This window comes from Lemur catta, chromosome 18, assembly GCF_020740605.2.
Source record: "Lemur catta isolate mLemCat1 chromosome 18, mLemCat1.pri, whole genome shotgun sequence".
In the NCBI taxonomy this organism is placed as follows: domain Eukaryota; kingdom Metazoa; phylum Chordata; class Mammalia; order Primates; family Lemuridae; genus Lemur; species Lemur catta.
This window is the reverse complement of record NC_059145.1, coordinates 32,740,052-32,767,145: the sequence shown is the minus strand read 5'-3', so window position 1 is coordinate 32,767,145 and position 27,094 is coordinate 32,740,052. Positions and strand designations below refer to the sequence as shown.

The following is a 27,094-nucleotide window of genomic DNA, read 5'->3' as shown; positions in this document are numbered from 1 at the left end:
TTAGGGTACAAGGAGGCTATTAGAGTACTTGGGATTAACAATTAGCCCAGATCAGGGTGGGGACAAGGAGGAGGGTGGGAAATGGGAGAGAGATAAGTCAAGGATGTCTTCCCAAAAGAAACAATAGCTAAGCTGAATTTGGAAGGAAAATTTAAGTTTGCCAAGCGAAGCTACATATACAAAGAAATGGAGATGTGAGCAGACACAGATTATTAACAGCATTCTGTAGGATGTGAAAATAGAGTATAAAGGATGAATGGCAAAAAATAAGGCTTGAGAAGCAGTAGTTAGGCCCTGAAAAGCTTTATAACCTGTGTTAAGGATTTAATTGTAAAAGGAAGAGGGTTCCAATGGAGGGTTTTAAGAACAGGAGTAAACATAATGAATTTATGTTTTGGGATCTTCATTCTAGTAGCAGGATGTAGCAACTCCATTATATTGATTCAGGTAGAAGACAGTGAAGATCAGAACTATGGTACTATAACAGGAAGGGTGGGTGAGGGGGTGGTTGGAGGAACGGGGTAGTGAGGAGAGGACAGACATAAATGTTATCAGGGTGGGAAAATCAACAGATCCTGGGAACTGAATGGATGTAGAAAGTATGAGAATGAATTATGAGAAGAAAATCCACTACTCAGTACCTAGAGAAAGATGGAGCCTATTTTGTATTATTTACAACATATAGTATTAGAGCTTTAAAACTCAAAAACTGCAAAAGGACTTTACCTGTATATTTTCCCTATGAAGACGCTATAAAAAATCTTCATAAAGTGAAATTGTTCATTTTTTTTCTTTCATGTAGCATAATTTTTTTATCCCTAAAATAATACTTTAAGAAATCTACTGAATGTCTCTTTGCCCTCTCCATATCAATATATTATTTATATGTAAGTTACCAATGTGCACGCACACCTGTGTGTCTGTGTATGTGTTGTGTGTTGTGTGTGTGTGTGTGTGTGTCTGTGTGTGTGTTTATGGTGGTGGTGATGGTTGAATAGTGGTCCCCAAAAATATATTTTCATGTCCTAATCCCAAGAAACTATGAATGCACTCCAGCCCAGGCAACCAAGTGAGATCCTGTCTCAAGGAAAAAAAAAAAACTAAACTATATATAAAAGTGAGTTTTTAACACATTGACTGTCACACTAGAAAAAAATTTTTTTCCTTGGGGCCACAGTGTTTTATTACAAAAATAGAATAAAAACTTTGAAAATAAAGTGATCCTTTCTAATTTCATGAAAAATTTGTCATGTTGTTTTCTGTGCACGAATTACATGCGACTTGAAAAATAGTTCTCTGGAAGAACAGTTCCAAAAGAAGAAGGAAAAAAAAAAGAGAGACAAAAGAAAAATAGTCCCCAAGATGAAGACATGCATGAGTTACACATGCTTCACGAGGCCTCGGGCTCAAAACTAGCGTGAGTTAAATACAACTCACATGGCAGTTAATGTGTTAAAGGCATAAATTTAAAATATTTTTAAAATATGGAATGGAAAGTAATTGGTAGTTTTAAAGCTTTAGATACTGGTTTTATAAAAATATTTTAACTAGAGTAAGTTTAATTTTAACCTCTGGGTTATTTAGCTGCAACTTGAGCAATATAAAACCAAAGGTGGATATATAAATGTGTAAGGAAAAACCGGTTTTAGTTATTCACCCTACCATTGTGACTTTATACTCAGTCAAGTTGATTGGAAACTAAAGAAACCTGAGTAGGTCAGAGAATTATAATAATACCTTGCAGTTTTTCTTACGAAACATTAAAGAGGGCGGTATTAACCAGTTAAAAAGTTCTCCCAGAAGAGCTTGATGTTCTGGTACATGTAGAGGTCCTTTCAGTGAATTCAACCATGAAGACACAAGCGGTTTCCATCCTAACTGTGAGGGCTCCAAATAAATCATACCACAACGGCTTACAGTAGCGGGCTAGAGAAAAAAAGACAAGTTTTCTTTTTCTACTGTTGCTTTTATACCAACGGTAGCTGGCAATTATCAACTACTTCTTGGCATGACTTAAAAGGCCCTTCTACCTCTGCAGCCTCATACACAATAGACATTCCCTATACAGAAAACTATTTGCAGTTTAGCTCCCAGACATATCATGGCTCCATGTCTTTATGCATTATCTTGTCATGATTTGAATGCCCAGGCCCAGCCAATCTCCCTGGAGAAGCCTTACATCTTCTTCAAAACCCGATCAAACACCTTCCATGGTCCTCCTCTGTCCATTCCCCTCCTAGGTGCTCACTGCTCTCCACACTCTTAAAGCACTTACATGTACTGTGCACTGGGATGATTTATTAGCATTCTTTTCACCCTCCCTAAACAAGCATACCCTGTGTCTTACTCATCTTTGTATTCCCACTGCCTAACCCATTTTAGGACACATCATATTATAAAATATTATGTAACTATTGACTAAATAAATGGACAAGTGAATAAATGAACAAACAAACAAACTACACTTACATTAAGTTATGAACTTACTGAGGCCTGGGAAAGATCCATTGTTTCAAAGATGAGGCTCATTTGAGGGGACATTTGAATGATTTCTCCACTCATAAGGCAAAGCTAAAGGCAATTATTTTTTAAACATTTATTTTAAAAACATTTCAAACTTCTCAGATAAAAATCTATTATAAGATAAAGTATCCCCTGTGATATAATGGAATAAGTATTAGAATGGAAGCCAGTAAATCTTAATTCTAGGTCTAGCTCGGTCAATTATTACTGGTAAGCAAATATTTAACATCTCTAAGTCTCAGTCTCTTCATCCATAAAACAGGGATAATATCTCTCTCAAAGAAGTGGGGGAAGGCATACTATAAGACAAAATCCAAAAACTATAAAATCCTATATAAATATCAGTTCTTATTATTAATAAAAGTATACAAAATACTCCTGAATTTATAAAGTTGCCATAGGCTTTTTTATTAATTAAAAATAAGAAAATAGAGAATAGCATAATGAGTACTCATATAGCCATCTCCTAGATTTAATCAATAACATTCTGCCACATTGGCATTGTCTTTTTTAAAAAATATTTTAAAGAGCATACGGACACCATAGCATTTCACACCCAAATGTCAATGTGCCTACAAAATAAGGATATTTTCTATATAACCACAATAACATTATCACACCTAACAAAATGAACAATAATTCCTTAATGTCATCTAACAGTCAATACTCAAATTTCCACAGTTGTACCAGTAATGTCTTTTCAACTGATATATTCAAACCAAAATTCAATCAAGGACCACACATTGAGTTTATGTCTCCTTGTTCTCTTTTGATCTGAAATATTTCCTTTTTCCTCAAAGATATCAAAAACTGAATTTATCAACTACATCCTGTCAAATTCCTATCTTGTCTGTTATTATTAAAGCCATCCTACCTTTTAAATCTCCTTGGCTCATACCTTTGAAATTAAAACTAACTTTTAATAATATTAGTAATTATTATTGAATATTGATACTCCAAATTAACTAAGTCTTTTCAATTCTTCCTCTATATTTATTTTTCAGTGTTTCCTCTCTGCTTCTACAATCATTACTCTAGTCCCAGTTTTGCCCCTATCCAGTTATATGTCAACAATGAGGACTTTAACATTTCTGTATTCAATTTCTTAGCTGTAAAATAAATCAATCGTCTAGAGCTGAATTGTCCAATACGGTAGCCACTAGGCATATGTGGCTATTTGTATTTAATTTTGACTAATTAAAATTAAGTAAAATTTAAAACTCAGCTCTTCAATTGCAGTAAGCCGCATTCAAATGCTCAGTAGCCACATGTGACTAGTGGCTGCCTCATCAGGCAGTGCAGATATTTCTAGCATCACAAAAAGTTCTACTGGACATTGCTGGTGTAGAATACTTTTACTCTTCTGCCCGATCATTTCAGTGGACGTTCTCCTACTTGCCACACATTCGGGAAGTAGAGTCAGTATTCTCCTCACTCCCCCACGTGGTTCCCCATCTACTTCTACTTCACCCTCATGTACAACCCTTGTTTCTCTGATAACCCTTGCTTTTTGCTGTAACCCACCAGCACCCAAGGATTCCCCCCTCATTAGTTAAAGCCTTTGGCATTTGGCCCAGTCTCTTTTTTTCTACACAACTTTGGCCTGATTCAGTGTTTATGAGGATGAGAATCTCAACTGGGCAGCCTCCCAGATCCTTGACCACCTTGTCTTCACTTATTTCTCCCTTGCTCCACTCCAGACATCCACTTTATATATCCAGGACCTTCTCTCCTGGAACAATACACAATTTTGAAATATTAAATTCAAGCATCTCAGCCTCTGCCCACAGCCTGCAACGCATCCAGTTCTCTCACTCATCGTCTCCTACTATACTTGCTCTTCATTTTCACGGGGACTTTCACATCCCTGCTGTTTTCACTTCATTCATCAGGCAGATTCTGTTCTATGGTGCAATGCTTCTACCATTCTCATGCCAATATCTTTAAAGTCTTACTGTATTTCCAGGATTACAATATTACTTACATCTGCACCCAAGTTGCTTAGTTGCTTAGACTGGTAGAGAATATCTCACAAAGGCAGACCACAGTACTACTAATAGTAATTCATGGTCTTCAACTCAATCAGGGTCTCATTGCTACCCAGATATGTTTCTGTTTTCCTAGGTAGCTCTCTTTTCCATTTTCTAAATGGCTAATTAAAACCTCTTCCTTTCTCCTCAAGTCTGCATAGAACAAAGGCCTATCACTTAACTAAGAAAAGAGAAGTCATCAAAAGGATTTGTCTTCAAATTTCCACTATCAAATCCATACATTCACTTATAACTGTCCTTTCACACTTCCAATATGAGACAGCTGCCACTTGGCTCTGAGTTCCGGGACTTCCCTCTACCAATTAACCCCTCTCTTCTGAATCATCACTGCTTTTTGCCTGTTTAGTTTCCATCCTCAGTTCAATCAATATTAATGAATGAATGAAAGAAAGAATATGAATATGAACCAACCACCTATGATAAAGTATTTTAGTATAGTTTGAATGCTAATTAAATGATTTGCTTCTTTATTAGTGTAGTCATTTCATGTAAGTATGGAAATAAATTAGGCTATATTCACACACTAGAATACTAATACAGACATAAAAAGAATAATAAGTTAATAAATAAAATGAAACTACAACAACATGAATATCACAGATATATTGATCAAAAAAGAAAAGCACTAATGAGTATGATTCCATTCACATGAAATTCAAGAACTGGTAAAAGTAATTTGTCACAGAATTCTAAATAGTGATTATCTCTGGAGGAGGGTGTACAGACTGGGAAGGAACATGAGTGAACTTTGTAGGGTGCAGGATATTTTATGTATCTTTATTTGGGTGATGGTTATGTGAGTGTACATACATGTTTAAAAAATTATAGAATCTACACGTAAAACTAGTGCACATTTTATACTTTATGTATGTTGTCTCTTAATTAAAAGAATTATTAGAAAATTTTTACTTTCTAGTTCTTTCATACATCTCACAACTTCTAGGGTAATATACTACATATAAGCACTGAGGTATTCAATGTTTTGAAAAGGAATGAGGACTTTTTATTTTTCCCCAAATTATTAAAGTTATTAAGAAACCACAAGACTGACATTCACTTAACAACTTATTCTTACCTAGTAGATTACTGTGCCTTCCTGCTAACACAGCAGTTTTAATACAATACACTTTCATTCTATAAAAAATTAAGTGAAGGACTTACTATAGCCCAGTTTTCACTGAAAAGATCATTTATATTAATAAATCTACTCCACTTGCTGCATCCTCTATTCTAAACATATAGTCCTAGTATGTTAGTTGGTGAATACATAAAATTGCTCAATCATGTCTAAATCTGCTTTGCTTTTAATAAATGATAATTTACCTTTTTATTATCATCCAATACTGTGTTCATGCTCTCTATCCACAAAGTGTCAATAGGACCATCAAATACAACCCATTTCCGGTCAGGTGTTTCTGATAAGGCAAATTCTCTAAAGGTGTTAGCCACAATACCATCAGTCCACTGAGGAAAAAAAGGAAGAGTTGGAAAATTCCCTTCATAAAATTGGATTTAGCAGTGAAACTATGAAAACACTTCAAATTTCTTGGTTTAATATGCACTGTCAATAAGAGAGTTGAGAATGTTTGTGTTGTAGATTACCTCATGAGACACTGGGTCAAATTGTCCAAAAAGTTGGCCCATAGTAATGGCTTTAGGGTTTACAGTCCTATAAATGACCTTCTCTTCCTCTCCGTAGCCACGCTCATTCATAAGAGTTAGAGTATCCGCCAGCACATGCAGAACTTTTGTCTTAGCAGCAAAAGGCTCTCCTACTAACATAAAACTATTTAAGAAAAGAATTATACAGTAAGATTCTTTTAAAAACAAATTATTTATACTACTATATAAAATTTTACTCTGTGATAATTACTACACATTTTTGAAATTATATGAATTTTACTCAGACATGAGGATAACACATTTAACTTCTGCAATGATTAACTCAAAATCAAATTTTCCACATTAATATCATTTTCTCTAAAAGGGAATATAATAAAGAGTTTCTAAATGACAATGAAAACTTAATATCTGTATACTTTTTAAAACTGAGACTTGAGGTCCCCAAAGAAGAGGAGTAGGAAAGATTTTTGTTTCTAACGTCTTCACTTGCTATGCTATTAGTGCTCTTTGCCAAATATTTCTGGATCTCCTGCCTCCTGGCACATATAGGATTCCTGGCCCTCTTGTGGAAAGACTAGGTAACTAGTTCTAACCAAAAGTAATAAAATGGAGATGATGGGGATTACTTCCAAGCAGGGGTAGATAATAGCTACTGGGAGATCTTACAGAGCCCTTCTTTCCCTTTGGCACAGCTCTGACCCACAATTTTGGGGTGGTACCTCCTCTAACAGCCTGAGGCCCTGAGTGATTATGATGAGCAGAGCCTCCCTGCTAACCCTATAATGGACACACAGTGTGAGGGAGAAATAAATCTTCGTTTGGTACCTAGAAGTGTGCTTGCCATGATATTAATAAAAAAAGACTAAAATATGTGGCATTGGCATAGAAGTCAGGTTGTGGGTGGCAAATGAACTGTTATCAGAGCCTAAAAGATTGGCAATCATTGTTATGCAATGATGAAACATCTCATAAACTTATCCCTTGAGATAACCTGGAAGACAGATAATAAAACTAACAAAACTGCAGTTTTAGGGGGAAAGTACAGTAAACAATGTTATTAGTATATAATGGCAGCTAACGACTACATTTAAGAAAGAGGTGGGGGGTGGAATATTCAGTTTGTAACCAGGGATGAAAGAGAATAGAGGGAATCCAGAAATTCAGGGACTTGTAGGATTGAATGAAGCCAAAGATTAGACTTTTAAAATCTTTGGGCCAGGCATGGTGGCTCACACCTGTAATCCTAGCACTCCGGGAGGCTGAGGCGGGAGGATCGCTTGAGGTCAGGAGTTCGAGACCAGCCTGAGCAAGAGTGAGACTCCATCTCTACTAAAAATAGAAAAATTAGCCAGGGCTGTGGAGCATGAGGCAGGAGGATTGCTTGAGCCCAGGAGTTTGAGGTTGCAGTGAGCTATGATGACGCCACTGCACTCTACCCAGGGCAACAGAGTGAGACTCTGCCTCAAAAAAAAAAAAAAAAAATTGTATGAGAAAGAAATAAACCTTTGCTTTTTAAGCCACTAGGAAGAGAGGGGTTGTTGGCTCCCTAGCCTACCTAGTATACAAAGTTTGCTGAGTCTTTTGTTCATCAATTGTAGTTGTTTTAACAGTTTAATTTAAAAATGACATTTAACTATAGCCAACAGTCTATAATCTTACCCATGTCTAACAATCATCATTTCATATGTCTGAATCATCTTTTCAAGAAAAAATTTAACAGGCTGAAGATTATGTACATTGCAGGCTTCATGAGCACATTCCAAAAATTCCTGAAATAAAAAAATTCATTTTTATAAAATGGTATTTTAAATGTCATGTCTTATAAACATAGACCTTTTATTTACAAAATTTACATGTAAAAAATGTATCTTCTTATATTGATAAATTATTTTTAAAGCTTTATTTTTTCAAATTAAGAGGAAGGATAGACTTAAAATACTTTTAATATATTAATATTTCCCAATGTAAGTTATTAATGATCATAGCATCATAGCATTTTGTGTATGCTGCATGACAACAACTCCTTTTAATAGTGTTTCCCAGAATTCCACTTTGGGTTAGGACATAGAATGACAGGACAGGCAATCCTTCACACTGTAGTAACTATAAATAAACACAGAAACATAAAAAAGTCAAAAATTTTAAAGACATAGGAGTGCTTTGGATACAAATAAATCTAAAGAAACTAAATTTCAGGCTGGGCATGGTGGCTCACACCTGTAATTCTAGCACTCTGGGAGGCTGAGGAGGGAGGATAGCTCGAGGTCAGGAGTTGGAGAGCAGCCTGAGCAAGAACGAGACTAAAAATAGAAATAAATCAGCCAGACAACTAAAAATATATAGAAAAAATTAGTTGGGCATGGTGGCGCATGCCTACAGTCCCAGCTACTCAGTAGGCTGAGGCAGAAGGATTGCTTGAGCCCAGGAGTTTGAGGTTGCTACGAGCTAGGCTGATGCCACAGCACTCTAGCTCAGGCAACAGAATGAGACTGTGTCTCAAAAAAAACAAACAAACAAAAAAGAAATTGTGGTACATATACCCAATGGAATATTATATACCCATTAAAAAGAATAAAATCCTGCTATTATTTGCAGTAACATGGATGGAACTGGAGAACATTATGTTAAATGAAATAAGCCAAGCACAGAATTACAAATCTCACATGTTTTCACTCATATGTGTGAGCTAAATATTCAAAACAATTGCTATCATGGAGATAGAGGGTAGAATGATGGTTACCAGAGGCTAGGAAGGTTAGTGGGGTGGGGGGAATAAAATGGGGATGGTTAATGGGTACAAAAATATAGATAGATAGAATGGATAATATTTGATAGCACAACAAAGTGGGTATAATCAACAATAAGTTAGGCTACACTTTAAAATAACTAAAAGAATAGAATTGGAATGTTCCTAATACAAAGAAATGATAAATGCCTGAGGTGATGGATACCCCAATTACCCTTATTTGATTAATTCACATTGTATGCCAGTATCAAAACATCACATGTACTCTATAAATATATATATATAACATGTACCCACAATAATTAAAAATAAAAATCTTTAAATTGACAAAAATGATATATACGCAAGATAAACAAGATAATTTGATATACACATACACTGTATAATGATTACCACAATCAAACTAATTAACACATCCATTACCACCCACAGTTACCATTCATGTGTGTGTGTGTGGAGTGGGGGTAAGGGACTGTTTCCTTTAAAAAAAAAAAAAAGAGGCAGTATATTACTTAAATTTGAGAAACAGAACCTTATTATGTTAACTACAGGATGTTTTACTACTTTCATTTATACCTAATGAAATACACAATAGTAAGAATTCTAGCATGCATACTAGTAAGTATAAATAACAAGACAGGAAATAAAATACTCTTACAAAGAAGATCATCTTTAACATGAATATTAACAGGTTAACCTTGTTATCATATAAAAGAAGGTACCAACATTTGCTTATCCCCATTAATTAAAATGGCCAAAATGGGCAATTATCCTCCAAACAGAATAATTTCACTTATTTAATAAAACTTGGTAAACAATTAAGTCATCAGATGAATTTACTGTGCAGAGTAAGTCATTCTTACGGATTTACTTACATGATAGTCAGCTTCAGGAAGTTTAATACCAGGAAATAAGTCACTAGTTATTCCATTAAATAAAGGTATATCATGTGATAAAAACTTTGGTTCATTTACATCTTTAATTGATCGAAGAAGCTAAAATCACCCAAAAGGTACAATATAAATTAATTGCCAGCATTTATGTCCCTACTTCCCCCTCCTGACCCCACCCCAAACCCCTGGCCAAATGTCAAAGTTTATTTTACATTGCTCCATGGAATCCCCATAATAAAAAGCCAATACTGTGCTTATCATGCCGAAAAGTCTTTGTATTCATAAAAAGTTTAATAAATAACACAAAAACTGTCATTTTAACCCCACATGAAAAGACTTGAAGCAACAACTCTCTCCATTGCCTATTTGTAATTCCTGATCCACTTTACTAAAAAAAATTATCTTTCTACTGAAACTTGCACAACGTATATATTTAAATACTTACAAGTATATCTTCATTTTCATCTGGATATTTTAGTTTTAGGTTTCCAGCAGCCACTAAAACTGCTTTGACTGCTCGCATTCCATAGTCATAATGAAATTGCGATGACAGCTGCTCTGAGCAAAGCCTATAGGTCATTACTATCTTCACAGACAGAGGTTTTGCATTCAAAAATCCGTAAGAGTAGAGGGAGATTTCTGCTATAAGAGCATAGTTTGGAACCATCATAGCCACTGTTCTAAAAAGAACCTGAAATATATGATAAATGAAATATGTTATTTACATAAATGAAGCTGTTTTTAAGCTGAAATGATAACACAGGAAATACTCCATTAATATTCAAGTTTATTCACCAAATGCAGAACCTTTTCCTAAACTCTGTAATTTTTTCAGTAGTACTTTAATATTTTTACGTACTTCATATTTTTTGGATGTCTAGAAAAGTTTTTGGAGGTTTACCTTATAGCAAATGGCAAAGGTAAAAGAAATTATAAATATATGCGAAAAATTACAAAATTTGAATGAATTATGCTGTTATTTTTGATTAACAAACTTACACTCTTAAAAATATATTACCTTAAGGTTGTCTGGCAATTCAGAGCGTCCTGCATAGCCAGGATTCATGGTAATAGCTACAAAACAATTTGGATTGAGCTTCAGTTCTGTCCCTTCGAAAGTAAACACTTCCAACTTCTGTTGAATGGCTCTCTGAATACAAAGGATCTGTTGAGCTACCACTGACAACACTTCCAACTCAATTCGATTAAATTCATCAAAGCAAGCCCAAGCACCAGAAGAAGCCAATCCTTTAAAAAACTATAGACAAGGGGAAAAGGAGGTGACTTTTCTTAGGAAAGAGTATCATCTCTTAAAATAAATATATAATCATTTAAGTCAAACTGAAAGTTAAACTTAATAAAAGCCCCAAGGATAAAAAAAAGTCTTTACTCCTAAAACCAAAGCTCAAGGAATGTTCAAAGCATATTCAAATAATGTTTAAACATGAGTTTGCTTAAGTTTACCCAGTTAGACCTAGCTGTGTGGAATATTGAATACTGTCAATTCAGCAATTTGACTACCTTTCCCATCGCTAGATAATCTAGCCCATCTGAACAGTTGAACACCACACACTGCACAGCAAGAGCTTTAGCCAAGTCCTTGGTGGTTTCAGTTTTTCCGGTGCCTGCTGGCCCCTCTGGGGCACCTCCAAGGTTTAAGTAGAAGGCACCTATCTGAAAAGAAAAATATATATATAATGAAATTCATGCTTAAATGAAAAAAAATAACTTAGACAATTGCTTACCAAATGGATTTAGTCGTTTTTGTAGCTTCAGAGAAGCAACTATATAATTATATTGTTCAGTTAATTTTCAGCACAAAATTTTCAAGCTTCACAAAGAAAAAGCAGTTTATAAAGTTCAAAAAAAAAAAAAAGAAAATATATCAAAATCTCATTGTCTTGTATGTATCCCATTTGCCTTTAAAAACAAAGAGAGTTCGGGCCAGGTGGCTCATACCTGTAATCCTAGCAGTCTGGGAGGCCAAGGTGGGAGGATCGCTTGAGCTCAGGAGTTTGAGACCAGCCTGAGCAAGAGCAGAGACCCTGCCTCTACTAAAAATAGAAAAAATTAGCAGGGCGTGGTGACATGCACCTGTAATCTCAGCTACTCAGGAGGCTGAGGCAGGAGGATTGCTTGAGCTCAGGAGTTTGAGGTTGCTGTGAGCAAGGCTGACACCACAGCACTCTAGCCCGGGGAACAGAGAGAGATTCTGTCTCAAGAAAAAATAAAAAATAAAAACAAAGAGAATCTAGCCTTGAGGGAGTAAAATTAGTTCAGAAAGGTTTTGATTAGAAGCAGTTGTGGAGATCGTAGTAGAGGCTTGTTGCAAAGAGGGTAAATGCTTGAATGTGAGTGCTAGAAATGGCACCCATCATTTGGAAGAGAAACAGATGACCTATTATATAATTTTGTCTACAATCTGCCCAGCTATTGTCTTCCACTCTTGGTATGTTCTTCATATTCTATATTCCCATAGCATTGTTCTATACTGCTCTTACTAGTAGTAGTATCTGTTTCTACCTTGTATTACAGTTAATGACATATATTCCTTTTCTCATCAATTAATCTTCAAGCTCCTTAAGGGTAGTATCAGCAGTATCTGAATTGTTTCTGCGCCCCAACAATGACTGGAACAGTGGCAGGAAATTTTTAGAAGCATATAAATTACAGTCACCTCTCTCTGAGTTTGTTTCATGAAAACCACCATGGGAGTTTGTGAAACTTCTTTTAGAAAAACAATAGGGTTGAGGGACCAAGGTTGTGCATGTAGGGGAGCAGGGGAAGTAAGGGAACTCTCTGTACTTTCTGCTTAATTTTGCTATGAACCTCAAACTGCTCTTTAAAAAAAATTCTATCTAAAAAAATAAATGGACCTATGAAAATGATATATATTTTTACATTTATCAAAAAAGAACAATTGAGATAGCTAATTAAAGGCAATTTTTTGTTTTATTTTGTTGTGTGGTTGATATCTGAAGATAAAGGCAGTATTTTAACAGTGGAAGGGAGGCTTAGCACAACTGGCTCCATTTGCTTCTGACCCCCTACAGTAATATCCGTTAGGTTAAAAGCTTCTGCTTAGCTCTGCCCACAGGCCAGATAGTTAGAAGAAGAATTTAGTTCGTAGTTCAACTCTAGAAGAAAGATGGTAACCGTCCCTTTCCCACAACTAACTCCCAGGGAGATAAGGAAAGTAGGTATACAAGTAACAACCCTATGTCAAAGATTTATAGGAACATTGTGATCTGATTTGTCATCCAAAGTTAACTGACCAAGAACAAAGAAGTTTCACAACCTCCCTGGACCTTCACTGATGCTCAGATGTTTATGGTCCTCTGTCATCTCTTGCAACCCCCATTCTCTTTCCCCTTCCCTTAACATAAAAAGGAACCTAAACTGCATATTTACTTAAGATGGTTCTTTAGGACACTAGTCTGCCATCTTCTCAGTTTGCTGGCTTTCTGAATAAAAGTTGCTTTCCTTGCCCCGACACCTGGCCTCTCAACTTACTGGCTGTCATGCAGCAAGCGGTATGAGCTTGAACTCAGTTACAGTATCAGTTATATTTCACCCATTTTAAATTTATGATGAATGCTACACTGTTAATGTCCATTAACTTGACTGCTGAAAACCCTAGGCTCTCCCTTCTTTACAATTTCAAGACAATGCTCCTAAATATGTTCCCTTCATTATGGATAGTAAAAATACTAGGAAACTTTTTGAAAGGTGGCCTTACTAATAAACTATCTAACAGAGAAATAACCTATCTAACAGAAAGTAAGGGAAATAAACTCATAGCACAACTATCCTTTATTTAATTAAAACACCTATGACCTAACTCCTTCTCTGTAAGCATTTCATTTTCTCAGCTTTGAAGAGCCCTAAGTGGACAGTAGGGTTGCGAACTCCCTGCTCCAGCTCTGTCTCAGATCCTGCCAAAAACACAGATTTCAAGGACACAGACCACCCAGCCTCACAGAGAAAGAAAAAGAAATAAAGAACTCCCTGACATCTCACAGCTGCTTCTATTATCAGTCTGCTGAAGCAGAGAAAAAAAAGTCATTTTTACCCTTTAAAATGGCAAGCAACTTTTCCTCAGCTGCCTGGCATTTTCACTCCTTTCTTTGTGTGCCATGGTTACTCCCTCCTTCTCTCTCTCTCTCTCTCTCTCTCTCTCTCTCTCTCTCTCTCTCTCCTTTCTTTCTCAGGAAAATAATAAACTTTGTACTTCTTTCTGTCCTAAACTCTGTGTGAGAATTCTTCCTCCAGCCCTGCTGAGCACCTAATAAGTTTCCACCCTAACAGTTTTTCTCAGCGTCTAGTATTGCATTCAAGTGTTTAATGTGATTCTGATTTTACAACTCAAAGTTGTTAGATTCCACCTTGCAAGCATATCACAGCTCTGACTTCACTGACGTACTAGATACGATAGAAGCTTGAGATGCATCTGCTCAACATTTAGGGATAACTATGTCCTTGTTCACCACTAGAGTAAAGACATGGTCCCTGCCCTCAGGTAGCTTCCTGAGAAGATAAGTTTGGTGAAACCTTTTATTTTCTAGACCCATTGGTGCCCTACTCAGATCCCATTTACCAGGCCATTGTATTCATCCCCTAATTGCTGTCTCAGCTGGGAATAGCTCACAGCTGCTCTTTTCTCCTAAGCATTGCCCCCAAGTAATAGGAGCTACCTCAACAGCAAATACCTGAAAGCTTACTCATACCCCTGCTCTGGGGGTGACCTTTAGCCAATGGCAATACAGGGGTACAAAAGCCATTGCCTTCAAGTGAGATAACTGTTCACACTATGAATATACGCCTGAATCTTTGCTTAGCTTCTTCCCTGATCTATCCTGCTGTGCTCATTTCCTTACAGGTTTTTACTGAGAACATTTCTTAATAGCATTTGCACAAGAATCCCCAATTCATCTCTGCTTCTAAAGAACTCAATGAAGACAGTTTAATTTTACTTACTCAGCAGGGGTAGAGTGGTGTTTCTTGATGCTCCTCCTCAAGCCCCAGATAGGTTGCCAGATGTAGCAGATAAAATACAGAATGCTTAAATTAAATTTAAATTTCAGAAAAACAATGAATAATTTATTAGTATAAATATGTCCCAGGAAAAATTTGGGAAATACTTGTACTAAGAAATTATTTTATGTTTGTTTGAAATTCAAATTTACCTGGAAGTCCTGTATTTTGTCTGACAACCATATTCCGAGGGTTTTTATAATCAAAGCTCTATTTCCATAGCTTCCCAACCAAGCACAGACCTCAGTACCATTCCCCTACATTTCAGCTCTCTCCCTCCTATTCAACAACACTAATTTGGAGTTCTAAGGCCCAAATGTACTTCCTCAACTTCCTGTCACCTCTCCCAGGACTCCACTGCAAAAATTGATACCATTTTCCAAAGCTATGGGTTTGTCACTATATCAAGCAACACTTTTCTTTTTTTAATTATCTCCAATGGGAGTGACTCATAACTTTCATAGAACAGAATTCAAACATCCTTGTATGCTACAGAAGCACCCAGAAGTAAATATATGTTACTATAATTTCACATAAAGAGAATTGGGGATTAGAAAGGGATAACTGTATTCAACTATTGCAGATAAGAAAATAAATGAGGATAGCCATGTCAAATTTGGGTGAGAAAATATGACACCACACCAAAAAGTAATCTTTAATGTGTGAATTAAAATAATGGAAATACATACCAATGTTCTATAACACCTGTCAGTTAGAGGAGTAATGACAAGGCGAGGTGAGTTACCAAGATATTCATAAGCGTATTTTACATTGCAATTAATGATACGAACTCGAGCATTATCATATTCCCAATAATATCGAAGCTGAGCAAGCCACTGGAAATCTGTATCATGTGAGACACCTAAAAAGAATAAAGTAAAATAAGATACATGATCCTTAAACAGAAATAATTTGAAAAATAGATATTTTTCATCTTTTATAATGGCAAATATTAAAATAATTCATATTTTCCAATTTATAGAAAAAAGATGATGTAAAAAAATTTCTGTTGAGAGAGAAAAAGACGTATCTTTGTTTCTAGAAGCTATCAATACTTTATTTCAAATATTAAAGAAAAGGCCACATACCTGTTTCAATCATGTCCATGACTACATCTCTAGCATGAACATCAATAGTAACCAAAGCCCCCAGAGTGATCCTGGTCTGCTTAGACAATTTTCCTCGTACCAGCTCTACAATATCATTTAGTTGATTCTGAAGTTCCTTATAGTACTTCCTTAATGCCTAAAACATAAAAGGGCAATCTAACTGACGTTCTATAGTACTTAAAACATGCATTTTATATATTTACTCTTTTACAAAACAATTCTGACTTCATAATCTATTTCAATACAGAAATGAATTATGGAATAGAGTGATTTTTGTCTAAGCCTAGTAAAATATTAAAAATAATTTTCAAAGAATTGAATAATTTCAAGCGTATATATAGAAATTGAAGGAGGTAATGCCTTTGCAAAGAATAGATAAACTAAAACACATGGAATGGAGAAAAGAATGTGGTTGTTTATATCAAAAATGCTTTACCTCTGGCCCACCACTTATAACTTCCTGTGTCTCAGAAGTCCAGAACATTTGAGAAACACAAAGTACAACTTGGCCAGGCCACTCTCGAACCCAGTCTCTTCTTGCAGATTCTGGATAAGCCTGAATAATTTAAATGAATTTCTAACTTTAAAAGATTGCATGAGACAAAAAATAGTTAAATGTCTACAATACAGAAGTGAAATATTGGGTACACTCATAGGCTAGAATATCATATAGGCATGAAAATTTTTAGATGACTATTGAAAAGACCTAAAAAGTACTATAAATTATGATTATATTTTTGAAATATTTGTTTATTTATTTAAAAAATGGAAAGATGAGCAACAACATGTTAATAATGGATTATGTCTGGACAGATTTAACTCTTCATTCTTCTGGAAGTTGATTTCTATTGGACTTTTATGTCCCTTTGCTGTGGGGAGTTGTCAAGTTTTTGATGTAGAATACGTAATACTTCTATTATAATGAAATGTAAAGGTTTTAGTAAGCTTTTAAAAAATGAGTCAAATTGACTATGTACATTGATGCTAAGATTTAATTGAAAAGGAGACTATAAAATGTAGTAGAAAATGTGGTTAGATTAGTAGTTGGAACCTTTGTATTATTTATCCATAGCTTTTCTAAAAACTTGTGCAACTAGGGTATATAATTTAAACAATTATATATTTGTTCAATTACATATACTTGAACAATCTATGCTTTGTAGTTCGAAGTATATTTTCATTTGTTTCTAACATTTTATACTCAAAATGCATTTAATGGATTTATTGGGAGGAGGTTTAATCTTTTTAAATAGCAGATCCAAATAAAAAATTGAAAAAACCTGCAGAATGAATTTTCAGATTGATGCCAATGGAAACTATAATTTTAATAAAATTATACCATCTTAGATATAAGAATGTTCAACATAGGATATAAATATATATCATTATAAAATTCTTCTTTTTGGCAATATTTAGAAATAAATGCAAATGACTAACCTACGCTTCAAAGAAGGATAAATGACTGAGAGCCATTCCTAGGTACATAGAAGGTAAATTTCTATACTGATTAAGGAAATACTTCCACGGACAATGTTGATTCTTTCCTATGTTTTTAGTTTGTTTGGAATCACAAATAGCAAAAGGAAAGAAAAAGTCGAGATTTATCTGCAGGAACACTGAAGCTGAACAGAATAGCCACCACAAGAAAAGGAGCTTCATACAGATCTTGGAGAAATGAAAAAGATGCCTCACTCATATACAATGAATTGCTGGATATAAGGCTTCAATGTCTTTAAAACTATTCTACTACATAACTGCTCCTTTGTGGTCCTAAAGGCAGAAATGTACTGAAGTTTATCATTCAAGATTAGGTTAACTGGATTAGCAAAAGTGAGGTACATATAGTACTGAGGTGTTACGTTTCTTTCAAATTGATTATATATCCTCCTTTAATGTTTGTTCATCTCATTTGGGGTTTTTAAGTAGTTATTTAAGTGTAAAAAGCAGTAAGAAAACTAAATTATGCATTTAACACTCATGTCTGAGAACTGTCCTATAGATCAGCATGTACTCAAGGGCATAATTGTCTGCCTACTAAACACATCCACTAAGCCAGCTCATAAGCATTTCTAAAATTGAACTTTTGATCTTCCCCTAAGGCTCCACAAACCTGCTTCTCCACCAGGCATCCCCCAGAGTAAATGCCGCCCATATGCTCAAATCAGACACCTAAAAGTGATTTTTGAGACCTAGCCTTCCTCGCACTCTACAATCAATTCAACTCGTTGAAGTTAACTACAAAATCTATCCTAATCTGTCTACTTTGCTCCATAGCTTCTGCCACTTTGCCTAGTACCAGCCCACATCAGCTCTCATCTGGACTGATACAAGAATATCCTAATTTGCCTTCTTGTTTTCACACTCGCATTAACCCATTCTTTATACCACAGCCATAGTGGTATAAAAATACGAATCAGATTATAACCCTCCCCTGATTAAAATACTTTAATGATCTTCCATTGCATTTAATATACAATACAAACTCCTAACTGCCTGCCTTTCCAACCTCATCTGACTTTATTTTCCACTTTGCTTTCTCTACTACAGACACAGCCGTCTTCTTTTAGGTTTTCAAAGTCCCAAGTTCTTTCTGATCCCAGGGCCTTTTATGCAGGACATCTAGATGCCCTCTTGTCTGCTCTTTACCTGGTCAATTCCTACTTACCATTTCAGTTTCAGTTTCAAAATCACTTCCGCTAAAAGCCTATCATTGGAGCTTCCTCCACTCTACATTATATACCCCTTATTATTCTCTCTCATAACACCTTTCTTTTATAACACTTAATCATACATCATTATCAATTTGTACTAACATTGTTATTTTGATAATAATGTTAGAAACAAAAAAAGAAGTTAAAAAAAATAGCAAATGGTTTAAAATGGTTAGAATTGTAAGTGTTACTTGACTGGTAGCCATTCAAAACTTCCTAAGACGAAGCATTTACAGAATATAGGGGATACATTGAATCCTAGGAAACACACCAGTCTGGCTGCAGCAATCACATCGTGAATACTCCGGAGCATTAGATCTTCCACTTGAATGAGCCACTTTTCCACCGCACCCCGTGCTGCCGCCGTGGAGATGAGTGCGATCAGCTCCACTCGCTCACCTTCAGAGCTGTACATGGCCTTAATGTCCAGATTGGGAAGGAACTCCAACTTAGCAATGCCCTCAAAGCATTTTTTTAAATGAGGCTGAACTCTAAGTGGATCTTTGGTCTCTGACAAAATCTCTAACATTTCATCATTAGATAAGAAGAAAAACCTAGGGGAAAACATGCAAATAAAAAAGCTTTAGTTACAATTCACCACACATCAGAAAATGCTCTTAATTATAGCACAATTGATCATCCATCATACCGAGGGAAGAAAAGACGCTTCTTTTCAAGATATGCATTCAGCCCTTTCATGATTTTCTCCAAAAGTTCATTACAGTTCTGAAGTTTTTCCAATAAACCTGTTAAAGAAGTAGCAGCAAGAACCTAAAAAGGACATGTTTGTTAAGGTCAGCACTATATTCTAGATATAATCATAAGATATAAATATTATATTAATCTATATCGTATGTCAAATTTTTTAAACATTAAAATGTCAAAAGGTTTATGAACTTTGCAGTGAAGTATTTTTGTAATGTAAAAACTACTAAAATTCAATAAATCATAAATATTCTTATCCAAGGACACTAGTTACAAATGAGAAGATTTGACTGTCATGCGTATTTTAATTTCTCCTATATTATTTTGAATAATGTGAGAAGAATCTGTTAGGTTGGTGTGTAATTTAATTCTTTCTTTTACAACCATCAACCATAAACTCAGCCATCTATAGCAGGAGTTGGCAGACTATAACCTGCAGGCCAAATCCAAGCCTGCTACCAGTTTTTGTATGGCCCACGAGCTAAGAATTATTTTTACACTCTCAGAAAGTTAAAAAAAAAAAAAATCAAAAGAAGAATACTATTTTCATGACATATGAAAATATCAGTGTCCATAAAAAAGTTTTATTGTCGCATAGAAACATCCATTCATTTACATATTATCTATGGTTGCTTTCTCACTACAATGACAGCAGAATTGAATAGTTGAAAAAAAGACCTATGTCTTGCAAAGCCTAAAATATTTACTGTCTGGCCCCTGGCAAAAAAAAAATTTGCTGACCTTTGATCTATAAGAAATCATGTTTCACAAAGATTCTAAAATCAACAGGTATGGCAAAATCCTTAAAACTCATAAATTTCAGTGTACTACTGATTTCAGTAAATCTAGCACAGGTAGTTTTTCATCTAGCATTAGAATAAATTGTTACTTCTTAAGTTGAATACCAAATTAAAAACTGGATGTATATCTATGGACTGCATGTACTGTGTGTATGAAAAACACATAGTCTGTCTTTCAACGTTAGATCACGCTCAACAAGGTGCTATACTCACCAGAAGAGACACACAGGAATTGAGACCAACTCAGAACAGCAGATTCTCTTTCCCCTGTCACTCCTCCAGCACATCGGGTCACTGAGTGGAATGTCAGGTGAATCACCTGCATTATTCACTCTCTCTCTCTCTCTCTTGTTCCCACTCTCCCTGTTTTATTTGTCTATGTATTTTGTGATGAGAGGAGCAATGAGTGTATATAGCAGGAGTCGGGTGAATTAAATGTACATTTGAAGCAGCTCCACTATAAACTAAAGAGTTACAGGTAGTGTATCTTACCAATTGAAAAGTAAAATTATTTTAATACTTGTATGCTTTCTTGTATGTTTCTGAACTTTACAGTTTATATACAATGAGCAGGTTTAATTTTTATAATCAGGGAAAAAAGTCAAATGCTTTCTTTAATATTCAAAAGTAAAGGTTCACCTACTATAAGAGAGAAAATAAACACTTCACCTTTGGATCTTTTGCACAAAACTTCATGATATCCCTCCAATGTCTGTCTACTGTCTGAAACTGACGCCCTTCTTCCGGCATCTGCTGCATGATATCCTCAGAACAAAAGATGGGCTCCAAGTACAGCCACTGAGCTTGCACTTTTAACCATTCATCAATCGTTTCTTGTATTCGAATCAAACGGTCCTCCCAGGCCTTTAATGAAAAGCATACTGTACTAAATTCCAGTTCTTAAAGAAAAGCTATAAATTATACCAATGAAAATATATTTAAAATACACTTATTTTTAAATCAATGCAAAACAGCTTACAGCTTAAGGGCACTTATGAGTGTCTCACAGAAGGCTTAGAAAAATTCTAGGAGGTCTGAGGTATTCCTAAATAATTGGAACTCACAATTAGAAATAACTGAAAAGTTAGTTATACCAATATCCTAATCTCTCAGTGAATCATCCCAAGTCCCAAACGTCTCCAAGAACATATCCTGCTCTACGCCAGTGGTTATCAACCATGGGCAATTTTGCCTTCCACTCCAGGGAACATTTGACAATGTCTGAAGATATTTTGAGTTGTCACAACTGATAGGAGGAAGACACTACTAGTATCTAGTGGGTAGAGGCCAGAGATGCAGCTAAACATCCTACAATATACAAGACAGCCCCAATAACAAAGAATTATAGAGCCCAAAATATCAACAGTGCTGGGTTAAGAAATCTTGCTCTACACATCAACACAATTTGGAGAAAAATGAAATGAAATGAAAAATAAAATAAGCCTCCTTATTCTCATAGATCCCCTAGAGTTGACAAGATATTTCATTAGCTGAAGACCATTCTTACAATCTCTCTCTTTAGTTCTAAAATGTGTGGCCTAAGGTTTTATATGTCAAATTAGGCCAGGCCAGGTGCGGTAGCTCACACCTGTAATCCTAGCACTTGGGAAGGCTGAGGCAGAAGAATCTCCTGAGGCAGGAAGTTCGAGACAAGCCTGAGCAACATAGCAACACCTCATCTCTACAAAAAATAAAAAAAATTAGCCAGGCGTGGTGGTGCACACCTGTAATCCTAGCTACTCTGGAGGCTGAGGGCAGGAGGATAGCTTGAGCCCAGGAGTTCGATGTTATGGTGGACTATGCTCGCACCACTGCACTCCAGCCTGGGCGACAGAGCCAGACCCTATCTCTTTAAAAAAAAAAAAAAAAGAAAACGAGAGAGAGAGAAATAAAAAAGAAAAAAAAGAGAACAGAAAAGAGAAGAAAGAGGGGAAGAGAGGAAGAAAAGAAAAAGAGAGGAAGAAAAGAAAGGGAAAGAAAGAAGAGAGAGAGGAGAGAGAGAAAGGAAGGAAAGGAGGAAGGGAGGGAGGGAGGGAGGGAGGAAGGAAAGAAAGGCTGGGTTAGCCTGATTCATGGGAAAATGTCCAGCTTTATGACCTGTTAGAAAAACATTACTCCGTTTTTTCCAAATAATAGCAGCCAAGACATTTTATAAAGCACTATTTATGCTCAAATTAAAGCCAGACTGCCTTGGTTTAAATTCCAGCTCTGTCATTTGTTAGCTAGGTGAACTTGGGCAAATTACCTATCCTCCTATGCCTTGGTTTCCTTATTTATGACTACAGACAATAACAGTGCCTACTTTGAACATCTGTGGTGGAGATTAAATGGGTTAATAAATGTAAAGTTCCTAGAGCAATAACTAACACGTAATTAGAAATCAATCACTATCAGGGTAAAACATCCAGTTGTACGTCTTTCCTCAATTTATATAATCCCCAGTTAGAACTTTGATAATACCTATGAAGCTATCAGTTATCATAATTTGTTTGGTTTCTACATTTACCCACATCAACTATAAAGATATGAAATAATCTTGGAGCCTCAAATACCATTTGTTTTTCTCAAGTGGACAGTAAATCATTATTCTGAAAGACCCACAAGCTAGCTGTTAACAAGTATAATTAAAATATAGTATAGAGAACTTTACCACACATTGCAAGAATGCAACATTAAACAGTCTAGGAGGGTAGACGTGGTGGCTCACACCCGTAAATCCTAGCACTCTGGGAGGCCGAGACGGGAGGATCACTTGAGGTCAGGAGTTCAAGACCAGCCTTAGCAAGAGCGAGACCCTGTCTCTATACAAAATAATTTTAAAAATTAGCCAGGCCTGGTGGGGTGTACCTGTAGTCCCACCTACTCAGAAGGCTGAGGCAGGAGGATCCCTTGAGCCCAGACTTTGAGGTTGCAGTGAGCTATGATGACACCACTGCACTCTAGCCAGAACGACAGAGTGAGACCTGTCTCAAAAAAAAAAAACAAGAAAACAAACAAACAAAAAACAGTCTAGGCCTTATAAAGTTAGAATAAATAATACCAACTCTTTTCCTTTCAAGTCTATCACTGTCATTGGAGAAGATTTTAATAAAGCATAATTTTTCTTTTCAAAATCATTAGTATATCAGTTCTGTTCTATATATTTCTATAGTAATTTTTGAGTATCTGTTCTTGTATTTCACCAGATAAAATATCAAGGTTATAGGTCTATGATTTCAATAAACATTTATAATAAAAAGCCATCCAACATACTCACTTATTTCCATGAGAACATATATATATGTAATAAGATTGCAATTTTTATAACTGACCAAGAGCTGACTATCATATTTAACATACCTTGATCTCTTTTTCAAATGGTTTGATGAAAGGTGAGCCTCTCATTGTCTGAGTTTTTATAATTTGATCATCAAGGATAGCTTGAATTTCATCCACTGAAGAAAGAATACAGACTCCAGTATCACGATATAGACTTATATGAAAAGCAATATCATCCCAAGTTCCTATCATTGTACGCATGGCTTTCTCTAATGAAAATTCCTGAAAGGGAGGAATGAAGAAAGAATGGGATAGGAGCAATCACTCTGTGATTCTCCCCATGTATACATGTCAAATAAATTTATATGTCTTTTTCCAATTTAAAAAAGAGAGAGAGAATAGGATAGTGAAGGATCTTATTTATTATATTGACTTTCCCTAGTAAATTCATTAAGCATACGATATATTACATTACCATTTCCTTAGGATAATCTGTGACTACAGTATAATTTTTTTAAGTTAGAAAGGTTTTTTTAAACAATGTAAAAATTCCTAACAATGGTTACATAGTTTTAAAAAAATTAACTTGCTATGAAAATCAATGCTGTTAGTATTAAAATGGACATCGAGGGCCAGATGTGGTGGCTCATGCCTATAATCCTAGCACTCCGGGAGGCCAAGGCAGGAGGACTGCTTGAGGCCAGGAGTTCGAGACCAGCCTGGGTAAGAGCAAGACCCTGTCTCCACAAAAAATAGAAAAACTAGCTGGGTGTGGTGGCACATGCCTATAGTCCCAGCTACTCAGAAGGCTGAGGTAGGAGAATCACTTGAGCATAGGAGTTTGAAGTTGCAGTGAGTTATGATGACACCACTGCACTCTGGCCCCAGGTGACAGAGAAAGATGCTGTCTCAAAAAAAAAAAAAAAAAGACATTATAATAAAATGCCTCCTAGACTTTCTTTGAAGTGGCCTTTCTGAAGGCAGCCTGTAATTTACATATTTCAAGAATCCTTCCCCTAGGGCCATACTTATTTATAATACTCACACATCACATGCCATACATATATCCACCCAGTGTTCTCAATGAAAAAATTATGTATCAATACTAGCATATCATCCAACTATACTAGAATATGGCAGAATTAAGAAAAGGTCAAGGGGATTATTTCTAGTCTAGATTCAGGACAAATAAGCACACACTTTGTGGGAAAAAAAGAATGGTCTGCTATCAATTTCTCCCATCTCCTCCCACTGCTATCCAATACTATACACATTTAACCACAACAAAAACAATGGTTACTTGATTAACAAACTCATCCAATAAAGCATTTGAGATGATCTTTATGTTTACCTTACTTGCACCTGCACTTATCACTTCAAATTGTTCCAAGTATGGGGTAAGGTTTAATTTTAAAACTTTTCTCAGTGTAGTTCCAGAGTCTGGAGTCAAGTCATAGCCTACAATTTCTGACATCTGTTTCCAGTGACGAGCTCTCATTCCTGGATTGCACAGAATGGAGACAGTAGGGATATTTTCCTAATGGTGAAAATATTAACAATAATGAGTCAGTCATTTGCTTCTACACACAGATATATATATAGATGAAGGCCTGATAGTATAAGGATTACATTTATTCAAATTATTGAATATATTTATATGAGTATAATCAAAATCTCAACTCAGTTTGGAGGGAGAGAGAAACTAACAAAATGATTCTAAGGTCATCTGCAAAAATAAGCGTGTAAAAATAGCCAGGAAAATTATAAGAGCAAAAAGGAAGGAAGGGTAAATGGCTCTGTAAGATACTACAGTATATGATAAAAGTATGGCAATTAAAACTGTGGTATTATTTTAGAAATTCAAATTTTTTATATATACTATATGTAGAAATATATATAATATATAGTTATAAATACACACACACACACACACACACACACACACACCATGAATGGGTGGAAGTCTGTACCAAAATCCCAAATGAATGAGATTTGGTTTTGCTTCCAAATCTATTTCTCTTCATTAGCACTTCGGGGTGGAAATAGCTCCATTAGAGCATTCTTGGGTAATTCTTAAATCTCAGGGCTGGGCGTAGTGGCTCACACCTATAATCCCAGCACTTTAGGAGGCTGAGTTGGGAAGATCCCTTGAGGCCAGCAGTTCAAGACCAGCCTAGGCAACATAGCAAGACCTTGTCATTCCATAAAAAATTTAAAAATTAGCGAGGCATTATAGTGCACACCTGTATTCTTAGCTACTCAGAGGTCTGAAATAGGAGGATCACTTGAGCCTAGGAGTTAGAGGGTGCAGTGAGCTATGATTGCACCATTGCACTCCAGCCTGGGCAACAGAGTGAGACCACATCTCTAAATAAAATAAGAATAAATTTAAAAATTTTTTAAAAGATGCAAAAAGATATTATTCAAAAGATGAGAAGAATAAAGTCCCCTTTCTTTGCCTTTACCACTTCCTCCCAAAACTAATCACTGAGCCCTTTCACAATAACCATGCTTAGAACAGAAGTTGGGAGTGAGTCAGAGCTTGACCAAGAGGCTGAGGCATAGAAGAAGATTTTAAAATCTTACTTTTTTTCTGATTATTTCTTCTCAGTACCTTCACTTGGCCCCATTCCTTTGATTACAAGTGACAGAGACCAAATTTACTAGCCAAAGAGGGAAAAAAAGTGGGGGCAGAAGGAAGACACTATTATGTTGCATGTTCAAAGTGAGACAAAGCCAAGATAAATGTCTCAAGGCTCTGGATTCTGGGGCCCAGGGGAGTGAGCACAATCAGGTCTCCTTTTATTTCCTCTTTTCTTTAAGTATCAATGTTCTCTCAAACCAGCTATTCCATGGCTACAGGGAGCTCACAACTCATATCTTTATAGCTTGTGAATAGAGAAAAAGAGGCTTCCTTTCCCAAGCCCAGGTCTCTAAGGAGAACTCTCATGGGCCCAGCTGGGGTCCATGCTTCTCCCTGAACTAATCACCACAGCCAAAAAGATGGTGTATTAGGATTGGTTCCCCCTTGGTCAGATGCCCAATGAGGATGAGATTGTCTGGATACTGACCAAACACATTTTACACACAACTAGACTATTGTTAAAAGTGTAAGACCAGAGGATGGAAAAGTGTAAGACCAAAGGATGGGTCTTATAATCTATATATGAGGCAATAGAAAGTTGAGAAGGTATCTATGGTATTAAAATGTCATTAAATATGTTTATACCTTAAAAACTTTAATCTGCTCCATTATGGTAGCACACATAGTAATAGTAGGATTCTCTTTTGGTTCTTCTTCAGTTTTCTCTTCTTCCAAAGATCGTTTTCTTGTTGCCTTTCTTTTTTCTTGTAATTCTTTCTTGTGCTTCGTTTGGAAAAATTTCAGTGTCTTAAAAATTTCTCGGGAAAACTCTTCTACATCAGCTTCCATGCTTTCCCCATTGAGGTCCAAAAACCCTCCATCCATCCACCTGAAGTGAAAGAAAAAACTTCATTGAACTCAAACTTTTAGAGTTTGAAGGGGTCTTAGAGATTCTTTAGGCTAGACCCCTCATTTTCGTAAGAAGGACAAATGAGGGTAAAACTGTTAACAGTTTTTCTCAGTCACACACAGGTAGAGCTGATGGCAGAAAGGACTA

The 27,094-nt window shown here is 35.8% G+C and overlaps 1 protein-coding gene across 1 annotated transcript in view; it reads right to left on the bottom strand.

Moving 5' to 3' along the window:
* DNAH12 (dynein axonemal heavy chain 12) overlaps positions 1-27,094 on the bottom strand; it is a 153,189-nt gene that overhangs the window by 89,970 nt on the left and 36,125 nt on the right. Inside the window, exons 16-33 of the mRNA XM_045530444.1 lie at positions 26,683-26,926; positions 24,805-24,990; positions 23,535-23,735; positions 20,865-21,059; positions 19,340-19,461; positions 18,962-19,244; positions 16,416-16,535; positions 15,959-16,115; positions 15,560-15,732; positions 11,358-11,510; positions 10,855-11,094; positions 10,282-10,527; positions 9,819-9,938; positions 7,857-7,966; positions 6,177-6,360; positions 5,898-6,038; positions 2,488-2,571; positions 1,738-1,926 (exon numbers count right to left, since the gene is read on the bottom strand). Coding sequence (XP_045386400.1) covers positions 1,738-1,926; positions 2,488-2,571; positions 5,898-6,038; positions 6,177-6,360; positions 7,857-7,966; positions 9,819-9,938; positions 10,282-10,527; positions 10,855-11,094; positions 11,358-11,510; positions 15,560-15,732; positions 15,959-16,115; positions 16,416-16,535; positions 18,962-19,244; positions 19,340-19,461; positions 20,865-21,059; positions 23,535-23,735; positions 24,805-24,990; positions 26,683-26,926 — 3,148 coding nt within the window. The remainder of the gene's footprint in view (positions 1-1,737; positions 1,927-2,487; positions 2,572-5,897; positions 6,039-6,176; positions 6,361-7,856; positions 7,967-9,818; positions 9,939-10,281; positions 10,528-10,854; positions 11,095-11,357; positions 11,511-15,559; positions 15,733-15,958; positions 16,116-16,415; positions 16,536-18,961; positions 19,245-19,339; positions 19,462-20,864; positions 21,060-23,534; positions 23,736-24,804; positions 24,991-26,682; positions 26,927-27,094) is intronic.